We start from the raw sequence: 17,308 nt of genomic DNA, 5'->3' as shown, positions 1-17,308 counted from the left end.
TCTATTTCAGAGTCCAGTCCCTTTTGCCAAGAGAGATGTTCTTTTATGCTGATTATAGTGAAAAAAGCCAACTTGCTGGCCTGACTCAGGCTATAATTATTCTGTGCCTTTATACAAGCTTTTTATAGTTCCTGGTAGAAAGGCTGAAGGGAACCCTGCACATCCACACAAGGTCTGAAAATTTTTGTCCTCTTGCAGAAAACCATCTGAAAACAACTGAATGGGATTTGCCTCTTGCCTACGTGCTTTTCCTTTCCTAGGGTTAAGACAATATGTGCAGCTTTTCCCATGTTTTGTGCTACTCCCGTTTTAACAACGTTTAACAAGTTGCCTGCAAATTGTTCTATAAAAAAATACAACAAATTTGTCAAGAAAAGCCTGATTACCTACCTCCTCAAAGAAGCAACTACACATTTTAAAAGGCAGTGTGGGAGAATAACACAATCTCCAAATCAAAATTCTTATGTCAAGAAAATTGAATATGGTTGCCAGATTTCAAAATAAGGCAAAACTATTAATTGCTCCCATTTACAAACACAGACATTCCAAATTACCTAAAAGCCATAAGAATCCAAACCATTCACAAGTATTTCACAAATTAATCAAATGCCTCATGCAGACTGGGTAAATGGCAGGCTGTTCTGCTCTTCTGGTTTGGCTCCTTCAGCATCAAGCCAAAACCCAATACCTACTCTAAATCAATCTCATCTATACTACTGCTTCCTGTGAGTCTTAGGCTGAAGACATACAGGAAAGGAAGAGCCTTTCTTCCAGTTCTTTACAAAGTATAAAAATTACATTTTAAGATCCCAGTATAATAACAGGAAACCTTGCACTTAAATCCTTAAATCTAGTGTAAGCAGACAAATAGGAAAACAAGGCACTCCACTTAAATATTCCATCTACTACTACCTTTCTCCTCTCTCATATATGAAAAACAGCCAATTTGTACTATTTTCAGAATAATATTCAAGGAACAAAGGAAGCTATGTACAGCACATTTTAAACAAAGTCAAAATACAGAAACCAAATTCAACTTCAGTTAAAAAGTGTTTCAAAGAAATTAAAGGTAATAGAATAAACCCTTCTCAGTAAATCTCTTTTTATCATTTCCTTTAGTTAAAGATAACAACATATTGGATTTAAATCCATACATAACATATCAAATGCCTTTTTTTTTTACAGAGGATCTATTCACAGCAGCTTGTATTTGCACCATATGCAGCAAATTATACTATTAAACACTTAATCCTAATAAAGTTTAAGTTTCACCCCTAACAATAAAGCCTGCACAAGTCTTGCTATACTTGAAACAGGATTCTGGAAATAACCAATAAAAGTCAGAGGTAGCTATCATGACAATTAATAACTGAACACTTGAGACGTGAAGTTAGCCATTCACATTGAAATGTTCTGATGAAATATAAAGAATAATTATTAATATTTTTTTTCCAATTGGTTGAAGTTTATGAAGGGGTTTATTTACAAGATATAGGAAAAAAACAGAGAAGCAAGAGCCCTGGGTGTCAGTTTACATGTCTCTGAAAAATATGACTTCTTATGTGCTCCTTGTAGCAGCCATGAGTTGGGTGATCCCACCGCGATGCCTTTGCAACTCCAGCATCTTGTGGAAGAGCCAAGTACCAGACAAACCCTCATGCAAATCCACACACAGAGAAAAACAGCTTCTGCAGCAGAGATGTTCTGGTACTAACAGCCCATATAAACAACACGGGCTGCTAACAGCCCTCCAGAAAGAGGAAAGGATGTTAGATGAGCTGCACCAGCATTTTAAAAGCTGACCAGAAATTAACAAGTATCAATGCAATTGCCTACACAAAGAGGTCTCCATATATATATGCCTGACCTATCTAATGTCAATTATGCAGCTCTGAACAGGGTTTTCTTCTAAGCTACTTTAAATAAAGACAGATCAGGCAAGCAGGCCCCCATTTTACACGACTAATCATGCCACTGCAAGCCCCAGTTCAAGCAGGTATTCAGCCTAGCAAGCTGTATTGCCCTTCAACTTGAAGCTGTTCCTCATTTTTCTTGACCTGGATTCTCATTTAGCTCTGCAAAAAGACCTGATGGTATCTACTTTCTCAACTGAAAATAACACCACAATAAATAATCGTGCATTGTTTTTCACACAGCAGCCCTGTAACTTACATGCAGACAAGAGTCCATTAGGAACCTGCAGCTATCTAACACTTTGTTCAGACTAAAACTTAACTAAACACAATCTCAGTTTGCTTGAAACTTTGTTACTGCCATTAAATACACTATACACACACACACTTCCATAGAGCATACATATAGGAATGAAATCTAAAAACTTGAGCATTGAAATGAGGCTTTCAACATTGAATATCACCACCTAAAAGGGGGAATTACATCTTTTAGGGGTGTAAAAGGCTCCTTTAAAAAGAACATGCTAGCTTTTCTCTGTAGATAAGGGCACATATACTTTAATAGCTACTACATACCTGAGATTTAACTTGAAAATGCAGATTTAATTTCTCAGAATAATAGAGATGTGTAACTCTTTCAAACCTATTGACTTTAGACACTCAAAACTCTACCAAGAATTTGGGTCCTTCATCACAAGAATACATTAATGGAACGGGAACTGCCTCATACCACTTCGGGAAACATTATTGTAAAAATTAGTAAACTGTTCAAGTAACATGGAATAATTTTGTGAAGGGGTTCAGAGTGGTCTGATTTGGAGAAAAGCTGGGGAGGAACTAGCAGGTGCAGGGATGTTGTACCAGGAAACTCCTCTCTCAGGAGACAGGATAGAGTTGATGACATGGGAAACTTGGGTTGCCAACTTTCTACAGAGTATATAACGCAGAGACTCTGGGAAAATGAATTGGATTATGAACTTTGAGGAGAGAGGCCAGCCCACTACTGAAAGTCAGACCAATTGAATGTTGCCAATTTTATCTGGATGATTACTCTTCAGACAAAGAGCTAGTGCCACTTTTTCATTGCCCCTTCTTTCACAGGGCCATCTGGGGCTAAGAAAGCACATTAGTGAAAACTCAGCACATAGGATTGGTTCTATGCAGCCAACTACTCCTTCCCCACACTTAATATAGCTTTTCTTGAAAGGAGCTCCTTAGACCTCAATATCCTTATTCTCAGAGTAAGGTATTCTTGAACCGAGTAAGACAACATTGAGTGCTAACAGCAGAACCTAAATGTTGGCTTTGACTATTCTCATCCAGATACAGACATTACTGGTTAATGTTTGAGTAATTCATTCACATTTTGTGCCAGAGGCATCTCTTACTTCACGAGTTAAATTTTATTCATAGCTAAAGTCTATACTCAAAATAAGACTGGGCTATTATGGAGGCAAAGGCTTATAAAAATTGAAAACTCCCTTTGAAACACGTGCTTTCCAGTAAAAGCAGCTAGCAAAATGCAAAACACGGTCAACATTCCAACACCATGATGTCAATTTTCATATGCACAGACAAATGCTACATGTAGAAATCAACTCTATCTTCCTTATTTATGATGTGCTTATATTTCCCTCTATTTTCATTAGCAGAACTGCACCATGCAGTGAAGAGCCCAACCCCTTAAAAGGTTCACAGGAATCTTCTGAACATAGTAAATCTAGCAAAAACTCACATCGATTTTCCACGTTCTGCTTCAGTTATCCTGAAAAAGTAGCATACATGCTCTAAGGATTGGTTTTTTGATGTTTCCCTCTGCAGTAATTCAGAGAAATTCCTGCCAACAGGGATGGTCTGGAACACCTGATAAAATGGTTTTCAATTACACACAATAAAAAAGTGACACGTAAAAAAAATGGAAATCACTTCAAATTTTGCAAGGTTTATAAGCAACAGGCAAACTATCTTTTTTTTATTATCTCTGCTTTTTTTTCCAGAGAGATAAATACAGCCAATTTTCAAGAATATGAACAGCTGCAGACACAGCTTTGCCATCTGTCCTTTGCAGCTACATGAAGAGATGAAATGATTCACACCACACAACAGGAAATACGATAACCAACTACTTAGCACTAATGAAATTCAGCCTCAGTTTGCTTCCTATGGGCAGGTCCTTAACTCAGGGAAAACCTCCTACTGATGTCTCAGGCAAAGCGCCTGCAGACTTCAGTGGCATCGTTACTAAAGTGCAGAATGTTGTACTGTTGAAGCAGAAAGCCTGAATTTTACATAATAAGGTCTCACTTGCAGAATAGCAACCTAATGAAGTCCACAAAGCTCCCCAGCCTGGATCTTTTCCAGGACTGAGGCTCTACAGAGCCTAATCTGAGAGTCTTCATGTCACCACTGACAGCATGACCTTTTAGCAGACAAGGAATGACTGGACACTCCTAAACTATAGTTAAAAAGGACAAGGTTTTCTCTTCAGTGTTCTCAAGGACTGGCCTTAACATTTAAAACAATAATAAAAAAGTGTACAATTCCTACGTTTTCCCCAACTCTAAATAGTGGTTTCTTTGTGACACATGACAGATGGCCCACAGAGGTCTAAGTTCAGCAAGAAAAAATAAGCAATTATAAACAAATACATCATTGGTGTTTGCTAAGAATATAATTCAAGCAAGTTCAAGGGATCAGAACAAGATCCACATGTTGTATTATCCTAGCTAAGGCCCTTCTCAAGACTACTACCTACCGGAAGATATTTTCTCCAAGAAAAGCTTAGTGCTCCCAGTACATCTCTGTTACCCTTGGAGAAACCATGCAAGGTTGGATAAGGTACTGAGGGGCATGGTTTAGAGATTGATGGGAATGGTTGGACTCAATGATCCAGTGGGTCTCTTCCAACCTGGTGATTGTATGCTTCTAAGGTTTTTATAAAAAATAATAATTAAAATTCAGCTAATAAATAAAGATTAAAAGTGTACAGAAATTTTTCCTTATCAAAGCGACACTGCTCTTTAGGTAAAGATTTAAAAGGTTGCAAGTTAAGAACAGGTGATGCTAACAGGATATTTGAAAGGCCCATGAGACTTGCAACATTAAGTAAAATGTATTTGCCTAGTGGTCTAATTGCTTAGTAATTTTCAAATCTATTCCCATTGGATAAGTAATAGCATTTTAACCCCAGCTCTGAGCATTAAAAATATATTTATAGTTTCCTCTTAGCAGAAGATAAACAGCTGTATGGTAAAACCCCATACATTAAGATGGCATTTTGAAGGTTTTCTTATAGTTTTAACCAACCTATTGTGTTCTAAATTTAACTGAATGACGTAGGAAGAGGAAATGGGAAAAGCATTTGGGTGCGCAGTTTCACACTGGGGTGAAGGCAAGCGCTCACTCATGCAGGGAAAATGTCTGGAATATTCATGTCTTACAGAAGGACTGACCACATAATGAAAGTGGAATTTAAGCCAAACCTTATTTAGTAAAATACCAGAAGTCATTTCTCCATTTATCTTGCTCAAGGAAATACTAGTGTTTGTTTAAAAACAAGCAAGTGCTCCAGTAAATGAGCAAGAAGACCAGAATTTCCTTGTCTACTTTAAAAATCATTCGAAAACATCAAAATTTGAAAATATGCTAGAAACTTATCAAAATTGTTTGCAAAGAAAATAATTAGTAACAATTTAAAAATATTCCAGGCAGACACAAAGAAGTTTAGAACATAGGCACCTACACAGATTTTGAGCAAGTCTATGCATCAAGGTATACCTCCAGATACACCTGGAGTCTGGAGAATATATTTCTTTAATGTTTGTTTTTAAATGTTGAGTCAAGTGACAGTAGGTCTAGGTTTGGTTTTTACTTCTAGTTCAATAATCCACTAGTGTAGCCCCAAGGAACATCAAAATGACATAAGACCAGCTAAAAATGGTTCAGATCAAGGATCCATCTAGCCTACCAGCCCCCAACAGTAGCCATAACCGGACACGCAAACAGCATGTTCTGAGCAAGTATGTGCAATACTTTCCAGGAATAGTTTCCTGCACTCACCTACTTTTCTTAGCCTGCTATGCTTTGTCTGTATAATAGTACTTGGTGGATCCCTCCAGCACTTGTCCTGTCTCCCCTGGAACCTATCTAATCATCTACTCAAAAAAATAAAATAAAAAAACAAAGCTACAATGGCAAGTAGTGCCAAACATAACAACATGGAAGCCAATCACCTTTCATTGTTTTAAACCTGACTCCTACTAATTTTATTTAACGGCACTCAGTTCTTGCTCTCAAAGAACCAACTTACCAACTGGTCCCCGTGTAGTCTGTCCACCCCATTCATAAAGGGATCAGAACTGTATACAGTATTCAAGTGTGGACAAACTAGGAATTCATACAGTGAAAGGATGATACTTTTTGCTTTGTTTTACTCCTTCCCTTCATAGCACTACTTATCATTCAATTTGCACTGTTAGCTGCTGCCAAAATCTGAGCTGGCCATTCATTAAAAGACTTACCTGAGGAACCCTATTCTAGAGGAAAAGCATAATTGTTAGCTACAGAAGGCACCTTACATTCATATAAATACAATTATAAAAATCAGGCTACAAAAACCAGCCTGTTCAAGCAGTCTTATCAGTTTTTGGCTTTAGTAAAAGCCCTGCATTGCATACAACATTCACAAGACAATCTCTTTCCAGTGACACATGTATTCCCTCTTCTGCTTTCTAACAGAAGTGTTGATGAGATCAGCTGATAGAATCAATAACATGTTGGATATACCTGGCAGTTCCCAATTAGAACATCATCTACCAAGCAGGCAATACTCAAAAAGCTGCTCTGCTATTGTTTTTTTGAGCCAACATCCACGTTAGTCGATCAGGGAACAGTTTAAAACTATTTGGAGACTCAAGAAAACAAAACAGTAAATGAGTGATGAGACCTTGAAAACATCTAATAGAACGAGATTCTCCAGAGAGGAAGCCAAATCATATTTCAGCATATTTCATTTGTTATACATCCACAGAGAGCACTGAGCTTGTTTAGCCTTCTGCTCCCACAGCACTTGCTACACCAAGAGGCTGCAGGAGCTGGAAAAGCAAGGAAAACTCCCATCAGAAGAGGTGAATCTGAACGTACTGGAGCCAGTACTTGCATTGTCCTTTCGTATTTCTCCATGCCAGTAGATGTCCTGGAGCAGCCACATATACAGGCAGGGAAATTGCAACAAAGAGGGGGATGGTTTTGGAGCTAGTTAACTTCTTGCTGAATCAGCCAGCTGGGAATAAAGCCAGTTTCTGCAACCCTCTCAGAGCTTCTGCAAGGTGCAGGCCAGGAAACATTTACTGCCAGGGCTTGAGAGAACACAATCCTTTACTCTTCACATTCTGTGGCAGTGCAAGTGTGTCCATGTCCTCTGACTTCTATGATACTAGAAATCGATCGAACAGGCAGCTAAAACTCTTCCCTACATCTTCATTTAGTATAGAGTGAGCCTCTACAGCTCCTTTCACATATACACACTTATGAGCAATACCTTGTTCTGCTTGGATACACAAGAGATTGTATCCTATAAATTTTAAGCAGCTTTGATTTTTGGCAAAGCACCTGATAAAAGAAAAATAAACATTACAGAAATACATGATTCCACGTATAAACAAATGCTCCACTTATTTCATGCAACAAAGCAGCATCATTAACTGGCTGGGACCTCCCACCGTGACACAAATGACAACAGTTAGCATACAACAACAATCTAGTAATTACAATTTTAAATGGATTTCTATCATTGCTTCAAAATTTAGTTGAGCTGATTTGCATTCAACGTGTTTCTAGTAGATCCAGAAGCATGACAAACTGACAATTCTTGGAAACTGTATTTCTAAAAACAGACTGAGAATCCTGTTTTCATTTTCTCTCCATAGTGATGTTATATTTGATAAATATGAAATTCAAAACAGAAATAACACTGTTCCTAAACAATTTATGTAATATGTTGTCAGGAAGGGATATAACAGGCCAAGTTACCAAAAACTGCCTTCCCTATATAAACACACAGCACTTGTACTTGGCCTTCTCAAGTATCAAATATCTACACACCCAGGTACTAGAATTTACACATCAGAAACCTGTTCTTTCAAAAGAGTTTTAAAGGTGAAAGTTTTAGTTTAATCAACTATATATGATGGCCAATGCTTCCCCAGATTTTTGGAAGTGCCTAAGCACCTAATGACTGGTTCCCTTTGGATTAATTGCAATTCACCTCATTACTTGTTTCAAAACAAAAAAAACTAAACAGCTAAGCACTTCCCAATGCAGTTAAGTACATAACAGTATTTGTGTTTAACTTGTGTCCCAAGTCTTACTGAAAATTACCAAAACAAAGGCTCCACATCCCACAAACTCCTCTGAAAATGATACTATAACTGCACTAAGTTTAGCAACTTTATATTTCTGATGGCCATCAAAAAGTGAGTTTGCAGACCTGCACTTTCTCCTAGAAATTGGACTAAGGCCATTTTGAAAATAGCCCTTAAATTCAAGAGTATTTGACAGTCTACGTACTTCAGCTAATAACAAGAAAAGTTCTACTCTCATGGGAAAGAAAGTTATATACATGCTTTTGAAATCTAAAGGATTTATTTATTTATCAGTGACAATAAAGCGAGTGCAGAGGTCACATCAGAACTACAGGGCTATCCAGTCCTTAGACGGGTCTCAGTTCTCTCCAGAGTTACCATGACCAGATCCACTGTCCCTTCTGGAATGCGGTGCTCACCAGCAAACTGTGCTTCAAAAAAAAAAAAAATCCACTCTTTCTCCATGCAGAAACTTTGGTTTACAGAGACATTGCATAATAAGAATTACACTGGAACAGGTCAAGTCAGACTGTGCTGGGCTGTGCACAGCCACAAGACTTTATCATCAGTATTACTGAACACAAAATCTTAAAAACACACTGACTTAACAGTGAAGCACAAGATTTGCACAGTAGGGTATCACCCACACCCAAGGATTTCTAGCATAGCCTTACAACATAAATAAGGATAGAAGCAGAATTACAAGCCTGCTCCTGCTATCACTGAAATTAATATATTTTACTGCTTCATCGTAAGCCACACGACATTTGGCCTTTACTTAAACCCCAGCTCCTGGGTTCAGACGAGCATGGAGAACTACATTAAGAAAAACTTCAAGCCCTAAAATTGCAGATAAAGGCATAAATATGTGAACTGCATGGGTTCTAGAAGTAAAAGCAAATAAAAGGATTCAGATTTTAAAATATATGTTCTCGTTATTTTGGATGGCCAAATCCCGATTTCTGAACAGTAAAAGGACTTTAATATCAGTACAATCAATCATGTCCATTTTCTGCAATGCAAAGGCAGGAATGGAATTTGATGCAGTGTGCAAAGCTGCCACCCTCACTGCTGTTTATGCCCCAATTTGGTAAAGGATATGAAGGATCCAGCTGCACCAAGCAGACCTGAATGAGTAGTTATCAATGACTAAGTGTTCAAATATCCACTAAAAAACAAAGATTATCCTAGAGCTTTTCCTTCATTTCTTCACTACTTTTTTTCAAGAGAAATTAGAAGCCACTGGCTGTTACGTGAGATTATTCCTACACTTGAGGCTTCTCTGAAAGTGCTTGGCTTTCAGATATCTCATTTTGGAACCAACAATTTGAACCTCTACACACAATTGGTTTGAGAATCTCTGCCCAGTTTTTAGTGTAACCTCAACAAAAATAATCACAGTGAGCACTGATACCCATGTCTGAAGACACGAAGTTCAAAATCTGGCTGGCTATGCCGACTATAACACCTTGGCCACATTGGAATGGATGGGTTTGGACCACACTTGAGCTGATTTTCCCAAACTGTATGCTACAAGCATCACTCAATCGCTACAATAATAATATTTACCAAAAAAATGAAAAGAAATAAACGAGAGTACAGGGAGCCCTTCAATTATATTATCTGTGCTCTTGGTCATCTCCTATAGTTGACCTAAATTTTTTATAACTACATTTTAAAAACTAAGTATTTATACATAGTTTGTGTCTCAAGTCACAAGACAGATTCATCAAATTTTCTGGCAAATCAACTCTTTTGGAGGTAACAGCAGCTCAGATCCTATGAGCACTGGCTGAGCAATCATTATTAGTCATAAATTCAAAACAAGTTTAGAAAATTACATAAGTTTTTGGGTAACGCTGTCACTGTGTTACAACTTTGTCAATAACAATGAATATTTTAAATCAGAACTCTTCTACAGAGTCTCAAATGTGTTATTTGTCTGTAGTAGAGGCACTTCAATCTTCAGACTAAGAATAAAACCACAGGCCTATTGAGGCTGATGGCAAAACTCCAGATGGTTGCAGAATTGCAACCTGCCTACTAAAAAGCCAAACTGCTTCAGATTTAACTCGAGGCTTGCAAATCTCATCCTGATATTTTTTATTAAAGTTACTGGAGATTTAAGAATCCTTACTCATGTGTCATGTAGATCATAATCTATTTTCTGAACACCGGTGTGCAACACATTCAGTGACTGTAAAACAATATTCCAAAGGTTTTCCACAATGCTGGTCTCCAAGTCCACTATGTCATATAATGGACATCAGGTTTTTGGCCTTGCAAAACTCAACCTTAAAGACATTTGCTGTGTTGGTAGTTTTTGGCACATCAGTTATGGCAGAATCATTTTGAATAAGATAATGTTTTCAGCATGTATATCCTTTATATCCAAAATATCACAGATAGTTAGAAAATACCATAATGCAGGCAGGGATTGCAGAAACATAAATCATAGGCACAACTAAAAGTTTATTCATTGAATGTGTTACCTATGAAACTTCTCCTCCCCTAGAAACCCAGAGCTAATGCTTCTTAAATATCCAGACATGGTGTCTTTGCTGTTATTCCCTCCTCAGACATTAGCAACCCTGTGGCCTTTGGAGGCGAAATGACTGATTTGTAGGAGGTTTCATTTGGACTGTAGGAACCTAAGAAAATATCAGTGTATTCCTGGTTTGAAAACAGCATACCAGAGAATAAATCTAAAATGAATCCATGTGTGAAATTCTTGATGACATATTTGTCTCTGAATCTGCTAGCTATCAATTCTTGCTGCCATTAATCCATTAGTAAGTATATGCAGATATACACTCTAACATATATTTCATAACAAGTATAACAGTATCTAGTTGAATGGCATAATAAAATGTTACCATAAGGTTAAGAAAGTAGTTTACCAGGCTGAACATCCTGCCTTTTCAATTACCAATATAGGGCTATATGTACCCAAGAGATGACTTAAAACAGTAAAATCGGACTTGGGTGTGTTCATTTTGTTTATTCGGTTAAACATCTCCTAAAATCTGTAGTATTGATAGCTCACCTGTCAGCATGTGAGAAAAATGGGGAGCCTTTTACGGCATCTTTAGCAATAAATACACATTAATAGTTACGTTCAAGTCCAAGGATATAGTTTGTTAAAAAATATATATAGTCTGTAGAATACAGTAACTTCTTCAGTTTCATCATTTAAATCTTTAGAAAGAATCAATTATTCTATGTCAGGGGAGGGTATGTTTAAGAAAAACATACAGACACTATCTATTTGGATTACCATTGGCTTTAAACTAATGCAGTTCCATTAATAAGTTAAGTAATAATTAATAAATTAATAATTAATAAATAAACTTATATTGGCTCATATTAAAAAAAAGTAGGCTCTATGTCTGCAAAAGAACACAGCCAAGGCTAGCCCATCATTAAGCTCCTCGTGAATCATTCATGCCACTGTTCTCAGTCACAGAACAGATTTAATGAACAGCAGGCTTAGCAATGCTCTGTGGTAACTACTCACTGGGCTATCCTATGAAATCTCACTTATCTACTCGTAGAACAACTAATCTGCCCTTGACAAAATTTGTCAGATTTGAGACTCTGCATATCTGTGAGGGCAGAGTTCAGTTTGGAGCCCAGCTAAACACTGCTGGGCTCCCATGCTATGAAAAAACCAGAAAGGGCTCCTATAACCAAAGTTAACCTTCATTTCTACTCAGTAAGAGCTACCTCTTTTTCACAACTTCTCATGTTAAAGTTTTCTTTGCGTTACATTCATACCACATTTCCACCACATTCTTATAAAATGGTCATTATTTTATTCAGTACCTGCCTCAAGCAGGATGAAATTAATCAATTGCACATAAGTGACATGACAGACTTGTGACCTTGCCCAGCATCCAATTGTTTCTAATTGATTAGCTCCAGACATAAGCACTTTGATGGCCAAAAACAACACAAGTGGAAGCTATGGTACAATATTAAGGTAGAATGACTGTGTGTGGTCCACATAGTATAGCCCCAAGCAACCAATTAAAGAATTAATGGTTATTGGATACCAAAAATGTTATTTTAAATAATATAAAATATCTTTAATGTGACTAAGATTGTGATAAAACACCTAAAACTGAAAAGCAGAAGGGCCTCCTACAAGATTGGGGTCAAGTGCTAATGACTCAAGTATGTCAAACAGATTAGAATCTTCTGAAGGACAATCAAGACTAAAAAATTTTACCTGGATTGAAGTGTTCATAAAGTTACTCACAATAGCCTGTTGATTACTACAACGTGTTTGGGTTGTTTTTATTATAAAGAGACATGTGAATCTATGCCAAACCATTCATGAAGAAGAGGAAACTAAGCTGCTACTGATTCTAGTTCAACAATAAGGAAAAAATGAAAGAAAAACAACACAAGAAAAATATTGTAAAAGGAAAAAAGATCCAAACATGAAGCTGAAGTTTCCCTTCTCTGAACTGCTGTTCTGATCATAACCAGTGCTCTTCATATACTAATTTCCAAGTATTCTATAGGGTCAGTTATTACAGCACTGCTCAGATTCTTGCACATAAAAATACAAGCTGAACAGGCAGAGCAGATCAGTAAAATTTTTGTTCTTGCATAAGAAATACAAAAGTGAAAAGCAAAAGATCTGACTTGGGCCCTATCTACTTGGAAATGCACTGAATACCCTACATTTTGCTGCACAATTGATAAGAAGTTTTAACTTCAATGGCAAGTCCTCTACTCAAGCAACCAGATACACGAGGTGTTCATCAGCAGGTAGCAGCTAAATGAATTTACTTTTGCCTGCTGTATTACCCTTTGATTCAAAATTCGTCAGGATGTTCACTTATACAATGCCCAGCATGCCAGGCTCCAGCTTGAAGCCACCATTTCTCAGCATTGCAACAGTACAAACTTTACACAACAGTTATTACTGTAAACAGCATCACTGATTTTGTTTAAAACCAAGATTTGACTTTTGTCAACACCTACTATAATACTTCAAAAAATGTTATTTATTAAAAAAAAAACAAATCCAAAACGTTCTTCTGTTTATTTAGCCGTCCTTTTCCAAGGATTTCTGGATTTGAGTGTATTTAAGACTGAAGAATCCTTGAAACGTTCTGCGCGGTGGGAACTATCCATATAGAGAATGACATACTATAACAACATCTCTGCTGCATGCCAGCACACCATATTTCTTGAAATACTCACTTCTTGGAACTGATTAAGGCTCATGTGTCAGGCAATAGATCAGTTGGCAGCTATGGTTTTCCTCCACGGTTCCTGTACTCATTGAACACTTGAATCAAAGACCTTTTTTGACCACGTTCCCCTTCAACACTAACTTCAAGTGCTTTAGATGTTTCTACCCAGGTATTTATATAACCCTTGTCACTTACAGTATCTTAACATTTATCAGGTGCTAAACCTCCTGGGGACAAAGAGCAGCTGTGCTGCCTAGAAAGGCCCATGGCATTAGACATCTGGCAAGATCTCCCTTTGGTCCCCATATAGTAAAGTGAGGTACGTTATAACTAGGAGGAGAAGGAATATTAATTTCCCATACGGATTTCTTCAAAATTCTGTTCAGCGAAACAAAAACCTCATCAGCAGTCTTTTATTTACAGTGCAGCTCCTTCAGTAGTTTTCTGTTTAAAAACAGTAACTCTGAGAGTGCAGCAAGATCTGATAAAGGACCAGGCATGATAATAGCAGCAAGTTCATTACCTACCTGAAGGTGAGCACAGATAGCAATAGCAAGCCAAGTGATCTCCTGGGAGAGCCTTGTGGCTTTAGGGTTGGCCATCCTTGTGCCTTAGGGCTCTGCTAAGAGAAATCATTTCAAGTTACAAACAAAATCAAGCAGCCTCCACTAGAATTTTAATGACTAAAGCAAACTGGGCAAAGGCGTAGGACCGGCCTTTGGAAGAAACGCAATGCAAACACTGGAGTTTCGTGCTGGCCAGAGCAGCCGGTGCAGCGCATGCCATGAGCACAGCCTGCACGGTGAGGTGGTATCAATTAGGGAACAGAAAGGGGCAGGAACGAGAGGTCTGGGGAAACTGGCAGTCACGGGCAAGTTTGATTATCTCCTGAATGGAAGAGAATTTATCAAACTGGGACACCCTCACCACACCCACATTTCAATCCCCCGAAAATAAAATCCAAGGAGCATCAGATTTCTGATATACTGTTCCAGCACTTTCACCCACACCAAATTGACAACCCAGCTCTGGGACTTCAGCAGTTAATCACACATTGCCTTTGAAAGCTCTGATCATAGGAGCACAGAGACCAAGAGATCAGAGCAGAGGGAAAAAAAAAAATAATACATCAATTTAGTGATCATCACCATTAGAGGGCCAACACAACTGTCAGTTTCAATTTAACACTGCCAACAAGAAAGGAAATCCTGTAATAACGCTGCTCATTCTGCTTATTCCTAGAATTAATGCCTTTTTTTGACTCCGACTGATTGTGACCACAGAGATCTCAAACCAGGACAAGCCCCACGCATCCCTAACACACACGCTCACCAACAGGCTGCCCAGGGAGGGGGCTGCGTCCCCTTCCCTGGAGGGGTTTAAGGGACGGGTGGATGAGGTGCTGAGGGGCAGGGGTTAGAGATTGATAGGAATGGTTGGACTCGATGACCTGGTGGGTCTCTTTCAACCTGGTGATTCTATGATTCTCCACAACCCACCCTCCCTCTCTGCCTCCTCGCAGGGTGGTGGCTGGGAGGAGAAGCCCCACAGTGAATGCAAATCTGTCCTTCCCAAAAAGTCCTCCTTTCTAAAAGGTCAGACACCCCAAAGGAAAAGCATCATCTATTCCAACAGCTCTTGCACCTGCCGACTAAACACAACTAAGATTTCTTATAGAAATGAGTGTCTGATTCCCTCTCTCAGGAAAAAAAAAAAAAAGATAAAAAGACTTCCCCTCCCTTGCAAAAACTTAAAATCATTGAATTGCTGGGTTGGGAAAGACCTTCGAGATCATCAAGCCCAACCGTACCCATCCGCTACTAAATCATAATCCTAAACCTACCCGTCCTGTAGACACCTCCGGCTCAGGGGCTCCACCAGCCCCCTGGGCAGCGGCTCCAGCGCCCGAGAACCCTCCTAGCAAAGCCGAACCTCCCCCGTTCTCCCCCATCGCTCGGGAGCAGCCACCGACACCCCCCGGCTCCAACCTCCCGCCGGGGACTCGCGGCCGAGCTCCTGGGGCGGGGGGCTGGCAGCCAGGGGGGACCCGGACACCCTCCTTCCCCGGGACGAAGAAGAAAAAAAATAATAAAAGCTACCGTGAAGTCAGCCCCGAACACGATGCGAAGCAGCCTCCGGACCCGCAGCCGCCGGCCCGTCCCGCAGGGGCTCCCCGGGGCGGCCGCTCGGCTCCCGCACCGAGGGGGGTTCAATCGCGGTGCCGCTCGGTGTCCCCCGCTGAATCCGAGCAGCGCGTCTCGCTCGGCGGCTTCGCTGTCGCCCTCCCCGCGGGCACCGGCCCCGGTCTCTGCTCAGGGAAAGGGCCGCGATCCCCGCCACCCGGCTTAAAAAATACGCTCCGGGGAGCTAAACAGAAGCGATGAGGAGTCGGTTCAAATACGTCGCGCTGGAAACTTTTCCGAGCTGTTTGGGTTTCTCGGCAGCACGGGAAGCGCCTCCTCCATCGCCAGGAGCAGAGCGCCCCCTGCCGAGGGCCCGCACCGCCGCTCCCCGCGCCGCCCGGGGCTCTGCCAGCGCCCCGCAACGCGCCTGGGCCGGGCTGAACCTCCCCAGAGCCCCGTGAGGCCGGTCCCCCGCGTCCTGTCACCCGGGAGAAGAGCCCAGCTCCCTCCTCTCCACAACCTCCTTTCAGGTAGTTGGAGAGAGCAATGAGGTCTCCCCTCAGCCTCCTCTTCTCCAGGCTAAACACCCCCAGCTCTCTCAGCCATAAGGCCTGTTCTCCAGCCCCCTCACCAGCTTTGTTGCTCTTCTCTGGACTCGCTCCAGAGCCTCAACATCCTTCTTGTGGTGAGGGGCCCAGAACTGAACACAGGATCCGAGGAGCGGTCTCACCAGTGCCGAGTACAGAGGGAGAAGAACCTCCCTGGACCTGCTGGTCACACCGTGTCTGATCCAAGCCAAGATGCCATTGGCCTTCTTGGCCACCTGGGCCCCTGCTGGCTCATGGTCAGTCGCTGTCAACCAACACCCCCAGGTCCCTCTCCTCCAGGCAGCTTTCTAGACAGACTTCTCCTAGTCTGTAGCTGCACAGGGTTGTTGTGCCCCTAGTGCAGGACCCGGCACTTTGTCTTGTTAAACCTCATGCCATCGGTCTCAGCCCAGCGGTCCAGCCTGTTCAGATCCCTTTGCAGAGCCTCCCAACCCTCCCGATGCACACTCCACCCAGCTTAGTGTCATCATCATGGACCTTTAACTCTGACTTCAGTTGCACCCCTGTAATTTGTTATCTTCAAAGAGAGAGTTCCAGGCTTGAGAGAACACCTTCCACAGGCTTGAGAGAACACAAACCATAGAAGACTTAGGGTTAGAAGGGACCTTAAAGACCATCCAGTTCCACTCCATTCCATGGGGCAGGGACACCTCCCACCAGACCAGGCTCCCCAAAGCCTCATCCAACCTGGCCTTAAACACCCCCAGGCATGGGGCAGTCACAGCTTCCCTGGGAAACCACTTCCAGCACCTCACCACCCTCATAGTGAAGAAATTGTTCCAGGCTTGAGAGAACAAGTTCCAGGCTTGAGAGAACAAGTTCCAGGCTTGAGAGAACAAGTTCCAGGCTTGAGAGAACAAGTTCCAGGCTTGAGAGAACAAGTTCCAGGCTTGAGAGAACAAGTTCCAGGCTTGAGAGAACAAGTTCCAGGCTTGAGAGAACAAGTTCCAGGCTTGAGAGAACAAGTTCCAGGCTTGAGAGAACAAGTTCCAGGCTTGAGAGAACAAGTTCCAGGCTTGAGAGAACAAGTTCCAGGCTTGAGAGAACAAGTTCCAGGCTTGAGAGAACAAGTTCCAGGCTTGAGAGAACAAG

The 17,308-nt window shown here is 40.7% G+C and overlaps 1 protein-coding gene across 2 annotated transcripts in view; it reads right to left on the bottom strand.

The window, feature by feature from the left end:
• Nucleotides 1–14,159, bottom strand: part of ADAMTSL3 (ADAMTS like 3) — a 174,706-nt gene extending 160,547 nt beyond the window's left edge. For both annotated transcript variants that reach the window (XR_011338244.1, XM_069866435.1), the window contains exon 1: nt 14,013–14,159. Coding sequence is in view for 1 of the 2 variants with exons in the window: in XM_069866435.1 (XP_069722536.1) it covers nt 14,013–14,087 (75 nt within the window). In the remaining variant the exon portion in view is untranslated. The remainder of the gene's footprint in view (nt 1–14,012) is intronic.
• Nucleotides 14,160–17,308: the final 3,149 nt, after the last annotated feature.

This window comes from Phaenicophaeus curvirostris, chromosome 12 (genome assembly GCF_032191515.1).
Source record: "Phaenicophaeus curvirostris isolate KB17595 chromosome 12, BPBGC_Pcur_1.0, whole genome shotgun sequence".
Lineage (NCBI taxonomy): Eukaryota > Metazoa > Chordata > Aves > Cuculiformes > Cuculidae > Phaenicophaeus > Phaenicophaeus curvirostris.
Note: the sequence above shows the minus strand (reverse complement) of the source record. Positions and strands in the feature narration are given on the sequence as shown.